Source organism: Cervus canadensis, chromosome 11 (genome assembly GCF_019320065.1).
Source record: "Cervus canadensis isolate Bull #8, Minnesota chromosome 11, ASM1932006v1, whole genome shotgun sequence".
NCBI classification, from domain to species: Eukaryota; Metazoa; Chordata; class Mammalia; order Artiodactyla; family Cervidae; genus Cervus; species Cervus canadensis.
This window is the reverse complement of record NC_057396.1, coordinates 51136472-51153051: the sequence shown is the minus strand read 5'-3', so window position 1 is coordinate 51153051 and position 16580 is coordinate 51136472. Positions and strand designations below refer to the sequence as shown.

The window sequence follows — 16580 nt, the reverse complement described above, 5'->3', positions numbered from 1 at the left end:
AGGGGATGGCTGCGGTGTGGGGGAACCCCCTTTCCAGCCACCCCAGGGCCAGTGAAGGGTCATTTCCTTCCGTGTTCAGCCCCGCCGTCACCTCTCCTGTTTGCCTCCCCTAAGTGCGGCGGCGCCAACAGCGGGGGAAATCGGGGCCAGGCCGGATTTCCTCTGCTGACCTGCGGCTGCTAGAGCCACCCGCCCCTCCGGACCCCGCGGGGCCACGAACTGCACGTGCGGCGGCCCGGCACGGCCTCGGTGGCACAGCGCTTCCTTAAGGACCCCTCTCCCTCCCCGTCCTTTCATCCTGCCCTCTTCGACCCGCCCCTCCCCAGCCTCGCGGTTTCGGCCGCGAGAAAATGCCTCCTCCCCTCGCGGGTTCCGGATAAACCGAGTCACGCGGGGGCGCGCCGGCCGGGCGCTAGGACCCCGCGGCCGGGCCGAGGGGGGGCGTGGTGGGGCGGGTCGGCGGGAGAGGTATTTAAATTGGAGCCCCAGTCGCCCTCTCGTGGGTCAGGCTCCCGTGGGGCGGTGGAGCGGCCGTGCGCCTCCTCGGGCCGTGACCCCGGGGTCTGGCGCGGGGTGGGACGGGGAGGGCAGGTTTGCGCAAAATGTGCCGGGGCTGCCCGGGAGAGGAGCGGCGGCCGCGCTGAGCCAGGTAGGAGCCGCCCAGCGGGCGAGGCTGGCCGGCCCCTCGGGGAACTGGCGGCCCCGAGCCCCTCTCGAGCACCCGGCGCGGAGCTGGGCTGGGGCTGGTTCATCGAGACACTGATCCTCAACAATCCACCCCCCACCCCAACCAATACTTTGTGCGTGGGGCCAGGGTTGACCCTGCCTCGGCTCCAGGCTCCTAGCTCAGCGGATCTTTCCCGCGAAGGGCAGGGCGAGGCCGGCGTTCCCATTTGACAGATGGGAAAACAACCGCAGAAAGGCCGGCACTTGCCTAGGGAACACACAGGCTAGTCAAGGGCAGTTCAGGATTTGTCTCTGGTCTCCTACTACCACCCTCTAACCCTGGCGGGGGGTGGGGGGGGAGCGGGTGTGTGGGTCTTCCCATCCCACCGCACCAGATAGCCTGCCCATCTCTAGGGGTGCAGAGGGTGAGGCACCCACCTCTCTCCTAGGGTTTCCACAGCCATCCCTCTTCATGGGTGGTAGGACGTGAGGGACCCCCACCCCCACCCTCAGCTGCCTGAAATTCCGCCATCACAGACACATTCCTTTGGGTTAAGGTCTAATTCCCCCGTGGGCTGCACATGTCTCCAGAACGGGGCTTGCCCTTAGTGATTCACTGCTGGCTGGGAACATCCAGAGCAGCTCTCCCAGGATCCGACTCTGCCCGTGATCCAGGCTGAGAGGAGGGAGAGGAGCACCCAGGAGCACCCCGAAGCCCGGCTGGCACTGTGAGCCTGTCTGCTGCTGCGTGTGTTGGGGTTGGGGGATGTGTGGAGTGGGCTAGAAAGGAGATCTTGGCCTGGTGTTGTGGAAACACTTGCTTTAGGAGGCAGACAGACTGGATTCTGATCCTGACTCTGCCATTTACTGCCTATGTGACCTTGGGTAAGTCATCTCCCTGAGCCTGGTTTTCCTCGTGGGCAAATTCTCTAGGAGGCAGGCAGCTCAACACCTGCTGAAAAACACACAACACACAGATCTGGGCTAAATCCCCAAACACTCATGAGCTGGGTAACTCTGGGGTAAGTCACTTCACCTTTCTGAGTCTCAGTGTTCTCATCTGTAAAATGGAAATTATAGTAACTGCTTCATTGGGTTGTTGTGAGAATTAAATGATACATGTTAAGTGCTAAGAAGAGTATCTAACATCCTTAAACACTAAAGACGGGCATAATATTGGTAGCGCCTCTCCACCACATTTCTCTCTCTCCGTCTCTCTCTCACACAGACACTTTCACACACACGTACACATTTTTTTTTTTTTGGCACTTCTCCTCCCAGAGTCCTAAGATGTTTCTGGCCTCCTCTTCCCTGGGCCACTTTTCTGCAGGCTGGGGGCCTTCCTTTTGAGCACTCTTCGCCACGCCTGGGCTGCTCAGCCTTGCAAGTTTGTCCCCACTGGGAAAGACAATGTGTGTCCAGGGTACCTTCACAGCCATTCTCTGCTTGATCATCACAACCACTGGGGGCAAACAGTGGCAAAACAGGAACCAGGCTACTTGCTCTACAGATGGGACATGGAGACCCTGAAAGGTGAAGGGACGTGCCCCAGGGTGCAGGGCTGGTGAGCAGTAGAGTCAGGATGGGAGCCTGGGTCTCAGTGATCCCAGTCCTCCCTCTTAAGAGCAAGTAGCCCTCAAATTCTACACACTGTGTCTGGGCACTGCTGAAGGGTGCCCACCATCAAGGGGCCCTTCTCCTTTGGATGGCAGGGCAGAGTTCCACATGCTGCGGGGAAGGGCCCCCCTGGATGCTCAGGTGCCCACCTGGGAGATAGGATGGGATTTGGCAGGGGAACAGGAAACAAGAGCCCCTTTGGGAAGGTTCAGAACTAACCCAGGTCCTCCCTTATCCTTACCTACCTTATCCTTACTCAACACTCAGCCCTTTGCAGTGGACTGCTACCCCTCACTTTGCTGTTTATTCAATAGATCTTTAGTGAGCACTGCTTATTAGATCCCTGTTCTCAGAATAAGAAATAAACTATTAGGAAACAACCAATTCAAGGAAAACAGTAAAACACATGCAGATCTGGGGAGGTGGAGGGAGCAAGCAGGGCCAAGGCCCTGAGGCAGGAGGGCACTTGCTTGAGGAATGGCGAGAAAGATAGGACTCGGTGAGGGAAGGACAAATGGTAGATGGAGTCAGAGAGCAGATTGTGTACATCTGGACTTTATGGGAGGTTTTCAAGCAGTGAGATTCATGGTCTGATACATGATTTAAAGACATCACTCAGGCTACTATGCTTAGGGCAGACTGAAAGAGATCAGGGTGGGAACAAGGTGTTGCTGGGGTTGAGGCCCGAGGTCATGGTGGTACCTCAGTCTGTGGGGTGGTAGGCAGATCCAGCGCCTGTTTTTTTTAGGAAGAGCGGACAGAACCTGCTGATGAGGGGAGGGAGTGTGGCAGGGAGGTAAAAGGAGAGTCCAGAAGAGAAACTGCCATGTCACCGAGGCACCGCGTGTGCATTCTCAGTTCCTTCCCCGACCTGCACAGTGTGAGATGGGTCCCAGTGGACAGCAAGGCCCCTCTGCCCTGGGGACACGTCCCATGGTGATGGGGGGAAGGTGGTGGGGTCAAGGGAAGGGAACCAGGGGCTGATGGAATGCTTGGCGCCAATATATAGCCCAGACTTGGAGAACCAGAGACGGCTTCTTGGAGGAGGTAACATCTAGGCTGAGACCCAAAGAATGAGGAGGTATTCAGCACAATAGAGGGGAGGAAGTGAAGGTTAGGGGCAGTGAAAAGATGATTAGAGAACTGAAGGGGATTCAAGGCTTCCAGAAAACAGAATAGGAAAAGGGACAGTGAGAAATGAAGCTGGAAAGCAGAGCCGGTGAGGCAGACAGGCTCCTCAAGGGCCTCGAAGGCCCTGCTGAGGGGTTTCCACTCAATTCCGAGTATACTGGCTTTCAAAAGGGTGGTGATGTTCTGCTTTTTAAACAGCAGAACAGAATTTCCTGTGAAAGCCCAACCTGTAACGCAGGTGAGAGGGAGAACAGCTGTGGGGCAGGGGGCCCATGGCCCCGGGGGAACCCGGGGAGCTGGTCTTAAAAGACACCACTGTGTTCTTTGCCTATATGAACAAGGAAGGACCTCAGAGCACCTGCCTTCATTTACAATTCATAGCAAGGATGTTTATGGGTTCTAACAGTAAAGACTCAGCCCATAAAGGTTCTATAAATGCATCTTCTAAAGCATCCCTCAAAATAAATAAATAAATAAATAAAGCATCCCTCAGATTCACAATTCAGCACTTACTTATTGAGCACCTGCAGGAGACCTTATAGTGTAGAGGTTAAGGGCACAGATCCAGAAACCTAACTTCCTGGGTCTGTCACTTGTTAGTTGTGTGACCTTGGGCATGTTGCTTAATTTCTCTGAGCCACCGTTTTCCTGTCTGCACAGTGGGAATGGTGATCATGAAGCCAAGTCATTGAATTATTGGAAAGAGTAAATGAGTTCATAGCTGTAAAGTGTCAAGAAGAGTGCCTAGCGTATGAAAGTTCTGTGTGTGACACTTTCATAGAATACGTCTCATTTGATCTTAATAAAACTTGGCGAGGTTGGCATTAGCCTCAGAAGAGGAAACTGAGGCTCAGAGAGGTAAAGCGGCTTGTACAAAGTCACACAGCAGGTAAGTGAAGGAGACAGAGGAAGCAGTCTGGTGTGGGTGACTCTGAGTCCAGTGCTCTTGGAGAGCATTATGTCTCTACTTGTTAATGTTTTGTATGTATTTATATTATGGTCACTTCTGGGCCTTTATCTGTGTCCCCAGTTCCCAGTACAGAGCCAGACATGAAGAGGCATTCAGTAAAGATGTGGGTGAATGAATGAATGAATGAATGAAATTGACGAACTGAGCTGTGTGTTGCTAGCACTTGGCCCAGGTTCTCCGTGAATGAGCCCCTAGCAGCCCTGGGATGCGACCCGGCTGGGGCCTTTGTGGTCCCCCTCAACCTCAACCAGGCTGCTCATAGAGAGAAGGGCTGGCCCAGCAGGCCTGGGTGTCCCACTGTGTAGGCGGTGGCTTCAGTGAAAGTTAAGGGCCTGGCAGCCTGTTCCTGGGGAAGTCCACGGGCCACAGTGCTGGGGGCAGGGCAGGCCTCCTGGCGGGGCTTCCTGTCAAGGCTCCAGGCCCGGCCTTAAAACAATGGCAGGGACTCGGGGATCAGAAAATCAAAAGAGAAAGGGCAAAATAAGGTTCTGAGGGTGGGGGGATTGAGGAATTCCGTTTGGAACTTGAAGAGCTAAGATGCGGGGACCTGCTTGTAGCCTGTGTGGAACTGGAGTCAGAGGCCCAGCCCTGAACTTGGTCCAGGGCAGCCCTTGAGGTCTGTCTGCCTCCGGCTCACCTCCTCCAGGCTTTCTTCCACCAGATGGGGCCTTTTAAAACCCAAATCTGACCTTGTCACCCACTGCTTAAAAACCCTTGTCCAAAGTAATGGCTTAGCTCCCCCACCTGGCACCAAAGGCCCTTTGTGATGGGCTGCAGCCCTGTTTCCCATCACCTTCACAAGGTGCCCCATTCACAGCACCTTCAGTCCAGCTCCCACTGTGGTCTGGGGTTCCCTGAGGACAGGTGTAGACAGGAGGGGGCGGTGGGAGCCCGTGGTGGCAAGGAGCGTGTGGTCTTAACCATCTTCCCCTTTCCTGCCACCCTGTGCAGAGCCATGAGCCACCAGATTCTGCTGCTTCTGGCCGTGCTGACCCTGGGCCTGGCTACCTCCCAACACCGAGACAAGGTGCCCTGTAGGAAGGTAAGATGCTCTGCCTTGTCAGGAAGAGCTCCTCATATCCCCTGCCCCCAGGGTGTCCTACTGCCCCAGAGGCCGGAGGCTAGAGGGCTCAGAAGAGGGAAGGGGATCCATTTAATGCCATTAAACCTCACATTTAATGAGCACCTACTAGAATGTCTAAATGCCTTGTTTACTATTAATCCTGCCAGGTAAGTATAATTATTCCAGTTTTAGAGAATTGGAAACCGGCTTGGAGAAGTTAGCCAACTTGTCCGAGGTCACTCACTTCAGGCCAGTAGGGACTCTATTTCCTCAAGCCGCCCCCACAAGGCAGTGGGTCCAGCTGGCTGCTGAAGAATACATGTGCGTGCGTGCTAAGTCACTTCAGTCGTGTCTGACTTTTTGTGACCTCATGGACTGTAGCCCATCAGGCTTCTCTGTCCATGGGGATTCTCCAGACAAGAATACTGGAGTGGGTTGCCATGCCTTCCTCCAGGAGATCTTCCCATCCCAGGGATCAAACCCACGTCTCTTACATCTCCTGCTTTGGCAGCCAGGTTCTTTACTACTAGCGCCACCTGTGAAGTCCTGAAGAATATGTATATGTGTGGGGAACCTAGGGTTGGCAGCTGGGAAAGACTCTTCTGTTCTGGGCCCCTCCTGGGGACAAATCCCCTCCCTAACTAGGCTCCTTAACTTGAGCCCAACTGCCGTATTCCTGCTGTGATGCCTCTCATTTATTACTGCCCAGGTCAAAGGCTGCCTCCTCCAGGAAGCTTTCCCTGACCCTTCCCAGGCCATCCCTTTTCTGGGCTCCCACAGTCCTAAGCCTTCCTCCTTCTCAACATTGAGCACATGGGGTAGTTGGTAAATGGGTCCACACCTGACTCAGCTACCAGACCAAGAGCTCCTCAAGGGCAGTGACAAAGTTTGATTCACTTTGTCCTATCTTCCTGCCTGGAGTCAGGGAAACTAGCTCTGAGGTTACTGTGACCCTGTGGGGTACAGAGAAAAGAGATTATCTAGTCTACTTGTAAGGCTGGACAGTCACTGAGGTCAAGGCCAGAGTTTGGGCTGGGGAAGGGACAGGCCCTCCAGTAGCCTCATTTGATCCTGGGATTGGAAGCTCATGACACAGAGCTGGTGTTTTAGTCACCCAGTCATGTCTGACTCTTTTGTGACCCCATGGATTGGGATTTTTCCAGGCAAGAATACTGGACTGGGTTGCCATTTCCTTTCTCCAGGGGATCTTCCCAACCAAGGGACCAAACTTGCATCTCCTACATTGCAGGCGGATTCTTTACTGCTGAGCCACCGGGGAAGCCCCTGTGACACAGGGTGGGCAGCTGCTTTTGGAGGTGCCTGTGCTAGCAACCAGGGCCAGTAGCACTTGCCTGGGGTTTGCAGTGTCTGCTGTCGCCACCTCACTTGTGCTCCTTGGAGCCCTTCCAGGGTTCCCAGAACCCAGAATAACAGGCAGAGAAGGACTCAGACGTCACCACATGCAGCCCCACATCCTACCTGGGGCAGGAGGCTCAGAAGGAGGAAGGGTCTGGGCCACCCAACAGGCAGAGGGGACCTGGGTGAGCTTTGGATTTGGCAAAGGAGATAATAGGCAGGAAAGGACTTTCTGAACTCCCACGGAAGGTATTATGATGCTTTTCAGTAATAAAAAGAAATGGCCACATGCCAAGGGCTAGCAAGGGGCCTGCTCTACACTAAGGACTATCTCTCATTTTGTCCTGCCCAGAACTCCTCTTTTCAGCTGAGGAAACTAAGGCTGAGAGAAGAGATGTGGCCCCAAGGTCATACAGACAGGAAGTAACAGCCAGGATTTGGACCCCTCCCTCCCGAGTTCATGCTGTCCACTGCCGGCTGATTCTCGCTGCCCTGCTTCCCTTCTGTGTGCAGGCAGTATGATGGGGTTGAGTGGCACCCTCTTCCCTCCTAAAAAAAAAAAGAAGCTGGGCAATGGCATCCTGGCATATCAGAGAGAGTGGATAGGGGGTCATCAGGGGAAGCTCTGAACCTGTCTAAGGTTGAATGCTCCCAAGACCCCTCCCCATATAAGTCACTCATGCTGGGGGTTCGGAGATCAGGGAGCAGTGGGTGCCCCGCACATGGTGTCCTGAGAGCTGCCCTGGTCTTCAAGCTCCTTCTTGGACTGAACTGCTGAACTGGAGAGCTAAGCAGTCCTGCCTCGTGGCAGCCCCCTCTGGGCCTCTGTGACAGGGGTCCTGGGCACTGGGCAGAAAGCAGGATTGGGTGCTGGACTGGGCTAGTTTTATGTCCTGGCTCAGCTCTCAGGGTCTGGTGCCCCAGGGAACCTTTGAGTATCCAGAGGTGAAATGGGGCTGGGCTTACATATGGGGTAGGCACTCCCCACCCCACACAACACACGTTATGTCTGTGTTATTTTGTTGTTTCTTCTTTAATCAGGATGGTTCAGAGAGCTGAGAATATGGATGAGGAGTCTATGCCCAGTAGCCCCAGCTGGCAGAGAGGTTGTGAGGGAGGAGGGAGCAAGGAGCCAGGCAGGTCTGACAAGGTGGCTGGAGTATGAGGATTCTAGTTTGCACTGGCGCCCAATGGCAGGGGTTGTCCCTGGGCCTCTGAGGAATGCCGGTCACTGTGCCGTGTGGACTTGGAAGAGTCACACATGCCTGATGGAAGACAGCCGGTTCCTCCCCCCATCCCTCCCCCTACCTTGGGCTCTTGGGAGGAAGCGGAGAGCTGGGCCAGGCAGGGAACACCCAGGCTGTGTTCTGACCCTGTCGGCCCAGCTGCTGACTTGTGACCTCTTTCAGGTTACTGCCATCTTTAAGCTTGGTCTCCCCATCTGGGAAGGGGGTGGGCTGAACCCTTTGCATTCTAATAGTCTTTGACTCTAGTCTAAATAAATGGATGTACATCCTAAGTTGCTTCAGTCATGTCCGACTCTTGAGACCACATGGACTGTAGCCTGCCAGGCTTCTCTGTTCATGGGATTTCTCAGGCAAGAATACTGAAATGGGTTGCCATTTCCTCCTCCAGATCTTCCCAACCCAGGGATCAAACCCTATCTTCTGCATTGTCAAGCGGGTTCATTACCACTAGCGCCACCTAGGAAACACTGAATGAATGGATCATCCCTTTTCTTTATCATTCAGAAAGGTGATTGAGTCAGTCCCTCAGACCTGTATTAAGCTGATGATGTCTTTCGTCTATTGAAAAATGTACTGAGCACTTTCTGGTGCTCAGAAAGGCCAGGTCCAAATATCCACTCAATCAAACCCTTTGCCCTGAGCTCACTTTCTAGCCAGTCCGCACTCAGATAGTCACAGGGAGCTGTGAGAGCCCAGAGGAGGGCCCGACTTGCCCGGCATTCAGGGAAGTCTCCTGGGTGGAGGAGACCCTGGTGCTCAGCACACAGAGGTCGTGATCCTGATCTGGTTGGGCAGAGCACAACCAGCATGCGGAGCAGCAGGAAGGAGGCTGAGAGGTGGGTGTGGGAGGGCGCAGTGGGGTGTGGTCAGGTGTGGACTGGGCTAGGGTGGGTTGGGAGATCAGCAGGGACCACAAACAACATTGAACCCTGCTGAGGGTCCTGGCTCTGCCTGGAAGGGGTTTAAGTCAAGGGCAGCATGGTCAGGGTGGAGTTTCTGAGCAGTTGCCAGGCATTTGGCTGGCAGACCTATCAGAAGGGGTCAGTGGAGACAGAGAGGCTGGGGTGTAGTGGGCCTGAGCTGGGTGCTTATGGAAGTCAGAGCCTTTTCTGGGAAAGGCTGGGGTTCCTGGTGTGCCGGAAACGACAGCGGGAGACTGCATTCACATGGAAAGAATCCTGGCCCCTGAAGGCACATGTGGTGGAGGACAAAAGTGGGGTCTTTGGTTGTTAAGAGGCTGGGGTTCAAAAGCTATTAGCTCTGTTCCTCACCAGCGTGGTGATCCTAGACCCTCTCTTCCCCTCTCTGAGCTTGGGTTTCTTAAAGAGGGGTGATCATGTTTGATGGGCAGGGTACCATGACAATGCGATGAGACCATGGGTCTGAAAATGCGAAATAAAATATAAAATGCTGAATAGGCATTGGGGAAGGATGAGTTACATTCTGGATCAGAACCAGATGGAGCTCACACAGCAAAATCAGTCTTGTCAACAAAGACTATGGGTTGGGACTCTGGTCATCTTTTCCCCTGCCCCAACCCCATCTCTGGGGGCCCATCTGGACTGGACCATGGGAACTGAAGCCACTGATGGGGCGGGGTGGGGTGGGGGTAGATGGGGCAGCGGGAAAGAGGTCACATCTAGGGAGTGTCAGCAAGGAAGGCAGGCTCTGGGACCAGAGCTGTGCCCTATGGAGTGAGGGTTTGAATGAGATCTGAGGGTGAGGGACCACAATTAAAACAGAGGACTAGAGTGGAAAGAGCATTTTTCCCTTTTGGAAACATTTCTCCCAAAGTGGTTTCTAACTGACATCAGCTGGGTTAGTTTAACTCTCTGGGTCCATAGAAGGAACTTGGGATGTGGAACAAGGAGGCCTGGGTCCCAGCTTGGCCCTGCTCCTCACTGGCTCTGGGTAACTCTAAATGATATGTGGCTTAGTTTCCTGTAAAATAGGGTAATAATCAGTACAGAATTTTTCTGTTAGTACATTTTTCCTTCTGTCTATCATATGTATGGTCTACCTATCAAAGCTTTCTTGAGTCTTGCCTGATGGTAGCACTGCTGTACTGTGTACCAAAGACAGCGGCAGGGAACAGGGTAGGGATCATGCAGACTAGGGGGATTAGGCTGGGGTGGAGGACCTGAATCATGCTGGGAGGACAGAAGAGAGGCCGAGCCACGCCTGGTGGGGGCTCAAGTCATCCTTCCTAGAGGCGAGTGTCTGGTTCTACCTCCTACTGCGTGCACTAATGTCCACTGCTCTCCTTGCCCTCCCACCATCCCCAGGTGGACAAGGAGGTCTGGTGCCAGGGCCGTGGCTTGCTCCAGGTCCCCTCGATGCTCTCGCGGGACATCGAGGTCCTCAACTTATCTGGGAACCAGCTGCGGAGCATCCTGGCCTTGCCCCTGGGCTTGTACACGGCACTCCGTCACCTGGACCTGAGCGCCAACGAGATCAGCTTCCTCCAGCCAGGGGTCTTCCAGGCCCTGCCCCACCTGGAACACCTCAACCTGGCCCACAACCGCCTGGCGGTGGGCACGGCGCTGAACACTGGGGGACTGGGCCCCCTGCAGCACCTGACGTCCCTGGACCTGTCGGGGAACAGCCTGTACAGCGGCCTGGCGGAACAGCTGCTGGGGGAGGCGCCCGCGCTGCGCACACTCTCCCTGGCGGAGAACAGCCTGACGCGCCTGGGCCGCCACACCTTCTGGGGCACACCCGCCCTCGAGCGGCTGGACCTGCACAGCAACGTGCTGATGGACATCGAGGACGGCGCCTTCGAGGCCTTGCCCCGCCTGGTGCACCTCAACCTCTCCAGGAACTCCCTCACCTGTATCTCTGATTTCAGCCTCCAGCAGCTGCGCGTCCTGGATCTGAGCTGCAACAGTATCGAGGCCTTTCAGACGGCCCCGGAGCCGCGGGCCGAGTACCAGCTCGCCTGGCTCGACCTGCGGGAGAACAAACTGCTCCACTTTCCCGACCTGAGCGCACTCCCGAGACTCATTTACCTGAACGCGTCCAACAACCTCATCCGGCTCCCTGCGGAGCCACCCCGGGGTGGAGGCGAGGGCCTCCACGCGCCTTCCGAGGGCTGGTCAGCCTTGCCCCTCTCCAACCCCAGCCGCAATGCCAGCACCCAACCCCTCTCCCAGCTCTTGAATCTGGATTTGAGCTACAATGAAATTGAGCTCGTCCCGGAGGGCTTTCTTGAGCCCCTGACCTCCCTGCGGTCCCTGAACCTCAGCCGGAACTGCTTGCGGGCCTTTGAGGCCCGGCCCGTGGGCTCCCTGCCCTGCCTGACGCTCCTGGACGTCAGCCACAATGCGCTGGAGACGCTGGAGCTGGGCGCCAGGGCGCTGGGGTCCCTGCGGACGCTGCTCCTACAGGACAATGCCCTGCGGGACCTGCCCCCGTACACCTTCGCCAGCCTGGCCAGTCTGCAGAGGCTTAACCTGCAGGGGAACCGGTTCAGCCCCTGCGGGGGCCCAGCTGAGCCTGGACCCTCAGGTTGCGTGGCCTTCTCTGGCATCTCCTCCCTCCGTGTCCTGAACCTGGCAGACAATGAGATGGAGATACTGCGGGCGGGTGCCTTCCTCCACACGCCACTGGCCGAGCTGGACCTCTCCTCTAACCCTGGGCTGGATGTGGCCCCAGGGGCCTTGGCGGGCCTGGAGGGCTCCTTGGAGGTCCTGGCCCTGCAGGGCAATGGGCTGGACGTCCTGCAGGTGGACCTGCCCTGCTTCAGCTGCCTCAAGCGGCTCAATCTGGCCGAGAACCGCCTGAGCCGCCTGCCTGCCTGGACACAGGCTGTGTCCCTGGAGGTGCTGGACCTGAGAAACAACAGCTTCAGCCTCCTTCCAGGCAGTGCCATGGGAGGCCTGGAGAACAGCCTGCGGCGCCTCTACCTGCAGGGGAACCCCCTCAGCTGCTGCGGCAATGGCTGGCTGGCAGCCCAGCTGCACCAGGGCCGTGTAGATGTGGACGCCACCCAGGACCTGATCTGCCGCTTTGGCTCTCAGGAGGAGGTGTCCCTGAGTCACGTGCGTCCCGAGGACTGTGAGAAGGGGGGGCTCAAGAACGTCAACCTCATCATCATTCTCACCTTCGCGGTGGTGTCTGCCATCCTGCTCACCACTCTGGCCACCTGCTGCTGTGTGCGCCGGCAGAAGTTTAGCCAACAGTACAAAGCCTAGAGGGTTTGGAGGCCACACACGGGCTCTGTCGGGAGACCCTGCTGGGGCAGTGGGGGAGCCAGAGGCACGGAGAAGAGTGGGGACTGACCCATGATCACACAGTGAGCCAGGGTCCAAGACCCTTGGTCTCTCCATCCCAGCCCAGAGCTCCTTTCCCTGTGTCCTGCTATACCAGTAGGTGACCCACTTCTCAGGCCGCACATCATGGGGTCCAGCTGTGGAAGCCGGAAGTTGGGCAGTTTCAGAAGTGACAGAGGGTAAGGCTTACCCTACCAGATCTTCAGATCTTTGCCAAGCATCTGTTTTGTGCCACACCCTGCCCTGGGCACTGGGGGTGCCAGGTTATGAGACACATCCCTGCCCTCAACATTGCCCAGTCTGGGTGGGCAGGTGGTTGCAGAGTGTGCGGTCACCATGTGGAGTGTGAAAGCCAGGGCTCCAAAGTTCTGCAGCCCCAGCTGGCTGAATGTGGATAGTCCTGCCCTGGCTGGGCCAGGGCAAGAAAGGGGCAAGACCAAGAGGATTTGTCTGAGACATTTCCAAGCAGACTATTTGTCACATCTTCTGATAATGACTTTCAGCTTCTCTGGAACATGAAGAGCTTGTGACCGGAAGAGAGCTGGAGTCACTTGAGTAAGGCTTGGATCCAGTGCTGTTAGGCAGGCTGCGGCAGCTCTGGCAGGGTCTGGTTAAGAGGCAGTCTCCCTGGGCTCTGGCCCGGCACTGGACTGGTCTGTTTCCTGCTCTCAACAGGCGCTTTCCTACCTGGCTCCCTCAGGTTGCACACAGAGGTCCAGATAACTGCCCTAGCCCTCCCCCCATTCCCTGTCCAGGCCCTGCTCAGGCCTACTGCTCCAGCCCAGCCCCACCCTGGCCGGTGAGCCAGGAGTAAGACCCTTATGGATCTGGTTCTGTTTTACACCACACTTGGCAGCAGTGACAAACCCAAGCCTGTGTTTGCCTCTTTATGACAACCCTCTGAGGTTGGTATATTATCCCTTTTAACTAGAGGCTCTGAAAGTCTCCCTCCAGGGATCGCCAGCTAAGAAATGCCAGAACTGAGCTCCAGACTCATATCCTCCTGCGTCCAGAGCCTGAGCTTGGCCACTGCAGGGGCTGCAGGCTGTAAGATGGACAGGAAATGGCCCCATATGGCTGGAACAGGGCCAGGGAGCATCTGGGCACACCCACCCGCTCTTCTCCTTCCTCTCTTCCAGGCGGGCAGAGAGAAGACAGGCAGCCACAGGCCTGCTCCTCCTTCTGTGCCTCTGTTTCTCTTATTCCATCCTTTGCTGACTGGGAGGGCTCTCCTTTTCTCATCTAGCCCTTGAATTCCCTCCCTCTCTCTCCCTCTGTTGAGCATAGCCTGAAACTTGAGACCATTGAGTCCAACCTCCCTGGTACATAGATAGAACAGCTGAGACTTAGGAAGAGAATGGGACTTGCTCAGAGCTGCTCAAGTCAGGACAGAGCCTGTGAAAAAAGGTGGATTCAGACCTCACTGAGGGAGTCAGGGTTGGGGGGCTTGGGGGTTGGACCTGGGCAGTTTTCCTTCTCTCTCTCAGCTGTCACATCACAAGATGATGCTGGCTCCAACCTCCCTTTCTGGTCCTCATCATGCAGGGAAGTTTCTTCCCCCTAGAAAAATGCATAGAAAAATCCCATGCAGATATAACCCATGGAATTGTGGGCTGTTTGGGGACAAAGGAAGCCCTGGGATGAGCCCAGGACTCTGTGTCGTTGTCTTCACCTTCTTACTGTGCTTGGCCTGTACTCAGGCTCATGATGGTGCTCGGTAAAGTATGAGATGATGAAAACGGCCCTCTGTCCACCCCATTTTACAGATGAGAAGACTGAGGTTGAGAGAGGGTCAAAGACTCAGGGAGTCCATGGCAGAGCAGGGCCAGAACCTGGCCTGGTGGCCTGGCCCCAGCCGGGGGCCCTGGTGGTGAATGGGGCAGCTGGTGGGTCCAGTCCTGTTCGGGATCATGACCACAGGTGCTCACTGCACACAAACACTCTTCCTCAGGCCTGAGGGCAAGGCGTGGGCCTTTTCTTGCCTGATCTTTGAAAACACTACACGATGCTGCTCTCACCTCCGGGGAGCCAGGCCACAACCCAGGCCTCAGGACCCGCTCTTTGTGTAACCCACATGAATGTATTAAAAAATGATTTTGGAGAAATGGTGCAGCCTGCCGGCCTCCTCCTTGCTGCTGGGAATCTTCGCATCCACTTGAACCCTGCCCTCCTCTACTTCCCTTCCAGCCTTTGAAGCCTCATGGCAGACCCCTGGGGAGACAGGCTGAAGACCGCTGGGTGGGAGACTGAGGCCCTGGGTCTCACCATCTTGACTCTTGGTGCCTCAGCCACCATCATGTCCCCTGCACACCTCTGTCTCCTCACACTCGGCAAACCCCGCTCCCCACCCATGAAGAAGATGGTGACTCCCAGCAGGAACTTGTTAGCGCCTTTCTCTCTCTGCAGCTCCATTCGAGTGCTTTCTCTGTACCCTCTCCCCACCCCGTCTAGAGGCAGCCCTGGGCATGTCCTGTCCTCTCTCATTTATTTTCTCACTTTCCTCTCCTTTCAGCCTCTCCTCTCTGCTTCTGTCTTCCTCGCAGATATCAGCTGTGCCCAAGTCTTGCCCATCTTAAAAACAGTATGAAGACCCTTAAGCCACTTTCCCCTTTCCTTTCCCGACATCATGGGTAAACACCTCAGTAAAGTAGCTTCCTCCCTCCCCTCCATCCTAATCTATTCCAGGCCACTTCCAGCTGTCTCCAGCAATCTCCCCAACCCAGGACTGAGGTCAAAGGATGTACTTTTCAGACCACGCCTCCCTGACTCCTCCACAGCGGGGCCCCTCGCCTCTATTCCCCCAATCACCCACACCCTCCCCTTGGGACACTCCCCTGACATCTAGGACCCCAGATACCTTCCTCTCAGGCAACTCCTTTTCAGGCTTTGCTGTGTGCTCACTTTCTTCAAGCCATCAGAATGGCAATCAGCAGGACTCTTCTCTCAGGAACGTTATCACACTCACTGATGTGGCTGCCCCATCACTCTAATGATGCCCATATCTCGGTCTCCAGCCCCAGGCCTTCCTGAGCATCCAGCCCTGCTACCCTGACACCCAAAGGCCTCCCCAGCTAGAGAGTTAAAGGCCCCCCAGGGGCTGGAGGATTGAGAGTGATCAGCCAGGCTGCTCAAAGTTGAGCTTGGAAGAATCAAGAGGGGTCAGAAGAAGAGCATTCCTGGTTCCTAGAAGGGAGTTGGAGGATGAGAGTGTGGGCTGTGGGGTCTAGGGGAAGCAACAAGAGTTGCCCCCCTGAGGTGGGAGTGGGAGTCTGGTGAGGGGCACTGAGGCAAAGTCTAGAGGGCAGGGAGTGGGCCCCCAGTCTCTCCCACTTTGCAGCCCTCTGTGCTTGTCTTCATGTGGTTCCATCTCCCCTTCTCAGCTGCCTGACAGCCAGACACTATCCCCTCTGCAGGTGCCAACCTTCTCTTCTCCACCTTCTCTCCCACAGGCTCCAGCTCTGCCTCCCCCATCCCCCAAGTACCCTGGAGATTTCTCCAGCCCAGCTTCTTCTCTGGGCTGTGGCCTCTCACCTCTCTGTTCCTGCTCCCAGCTCCTACTCTCCAAAGGAAAAATTGAAATGCCTATTTCATGGATGGGGCTGGGGGCGGGGGGCGGCGGTGAGCATTTATGTGACTCAATGCCCTGCACACAGGAGACGCTCCTTGATGGCCCACGGGAGGACAGTAGCACAGACTGAGCTCAGTCCAGGACTCTGCAGGAGCCTGCAGGCCCCTGACCTCTTTTCCTGGCAAACAGAGGAGTGTGCTCACCTGGCCAAGACCCCCAGCAAGGCAGAAATTCCTGTTTTCAGCTGAACATGGACATAGCTGCCAACTAGGTCATCAGAGCATCCGGCAAGTTCCAGAGAGAGAGAGGAGGCCAGTGTACAGCCCCTGTCACAGACAGACTGCAGTGCCAGGTCACCAGGCTCACTTGATCCGGTGAGCCATTGTGGCACTCCCCGAGGGCCAGGGCCCAGCAGGTCTAGCCTTGCAGGCCCGGTGGGAGGGCGGGGAGCCAGCAGCCCTGGCCAACCAGCTGCTGCTCCCTGTCAGTTCCCTGTGCTGGCTCAATCCCCCGCCCTGGAATCCAGGATCCACTGTCTGATCTCTGTGCCCTTGCTGTTTCGCAAGTCAGGTCCCTGCAACCCTCCATCCCCATCTCTCTCTGGCTGCCTCCCACCTCTTATTCCAAGCTGACACTTATTAGCACCTCCAGGTTGGGGTCTGCACTGAACACTTGACGTCCATGGCCGAAG

The 16580-nt window shown here is 56.1% G+C and overlaps 1 protein-coding gene across 3 annotated transcripts; it reads left to right on the top strand.

Moving 5' to 3' along the window:
• The first annotated feature begins 461 nt into the window (after positions 1–461).
• LRRC32 (leucine rich repeat containing 32) lies at positions 462–15955 on the top strand. Of its 3 annotated transcripts, XM_043481500.1 has the most exons (4): positions 462–649; positions 1224–1394; positions 5336–5426; positions 10336–15955. In XM_043481500.1, exons 3-4 carry the CDS (start codon positions 5340–5342, stop codon positions 12241–12243), a joined length of 1995 nt encoding a protein of 664 aa, XP_043337435.1. In that variant the 5' UTR covers positions 462–649; positions 1224–1394; positions 5336–5339; the 3' UTR covers positions 12244–15955. The 3 variants fall into 3 exon arrangements, with proteins under 3 accessions (XP_043337435.1, XP_043337433.1, XP_043337436.1); XM_043481498.1 differs by lacking the exon at positions 1224–1394 and having other exon boundaries at positions 464–649; XM_043481501.1 differs by lacking the exons at positions 462–649; positions 1224–1394 and adding an exon at positions 1413–1551.
• The last annotated feature ends 625 nt before the right edge of the window (positions 15956–16580 follow it).

Excerpts from the sequence above, each read along its gene's own strand:
- LRRC32 (XM_043481500.1), top strand. The coding sequence starts at position 5,340 with ATGAGCCACCAGATTCTGCTGCTTCTGGCCGTGCTGACCCTGGGCCTG. Across the intron at positions 5,427-10,335 it reads ACAAGGTGCCCTGTAGGAAG|GTGGACAAGGAGGTCTGGTG; the intron begins GTAAGATGCTCT and ends CACCATCCCCAG.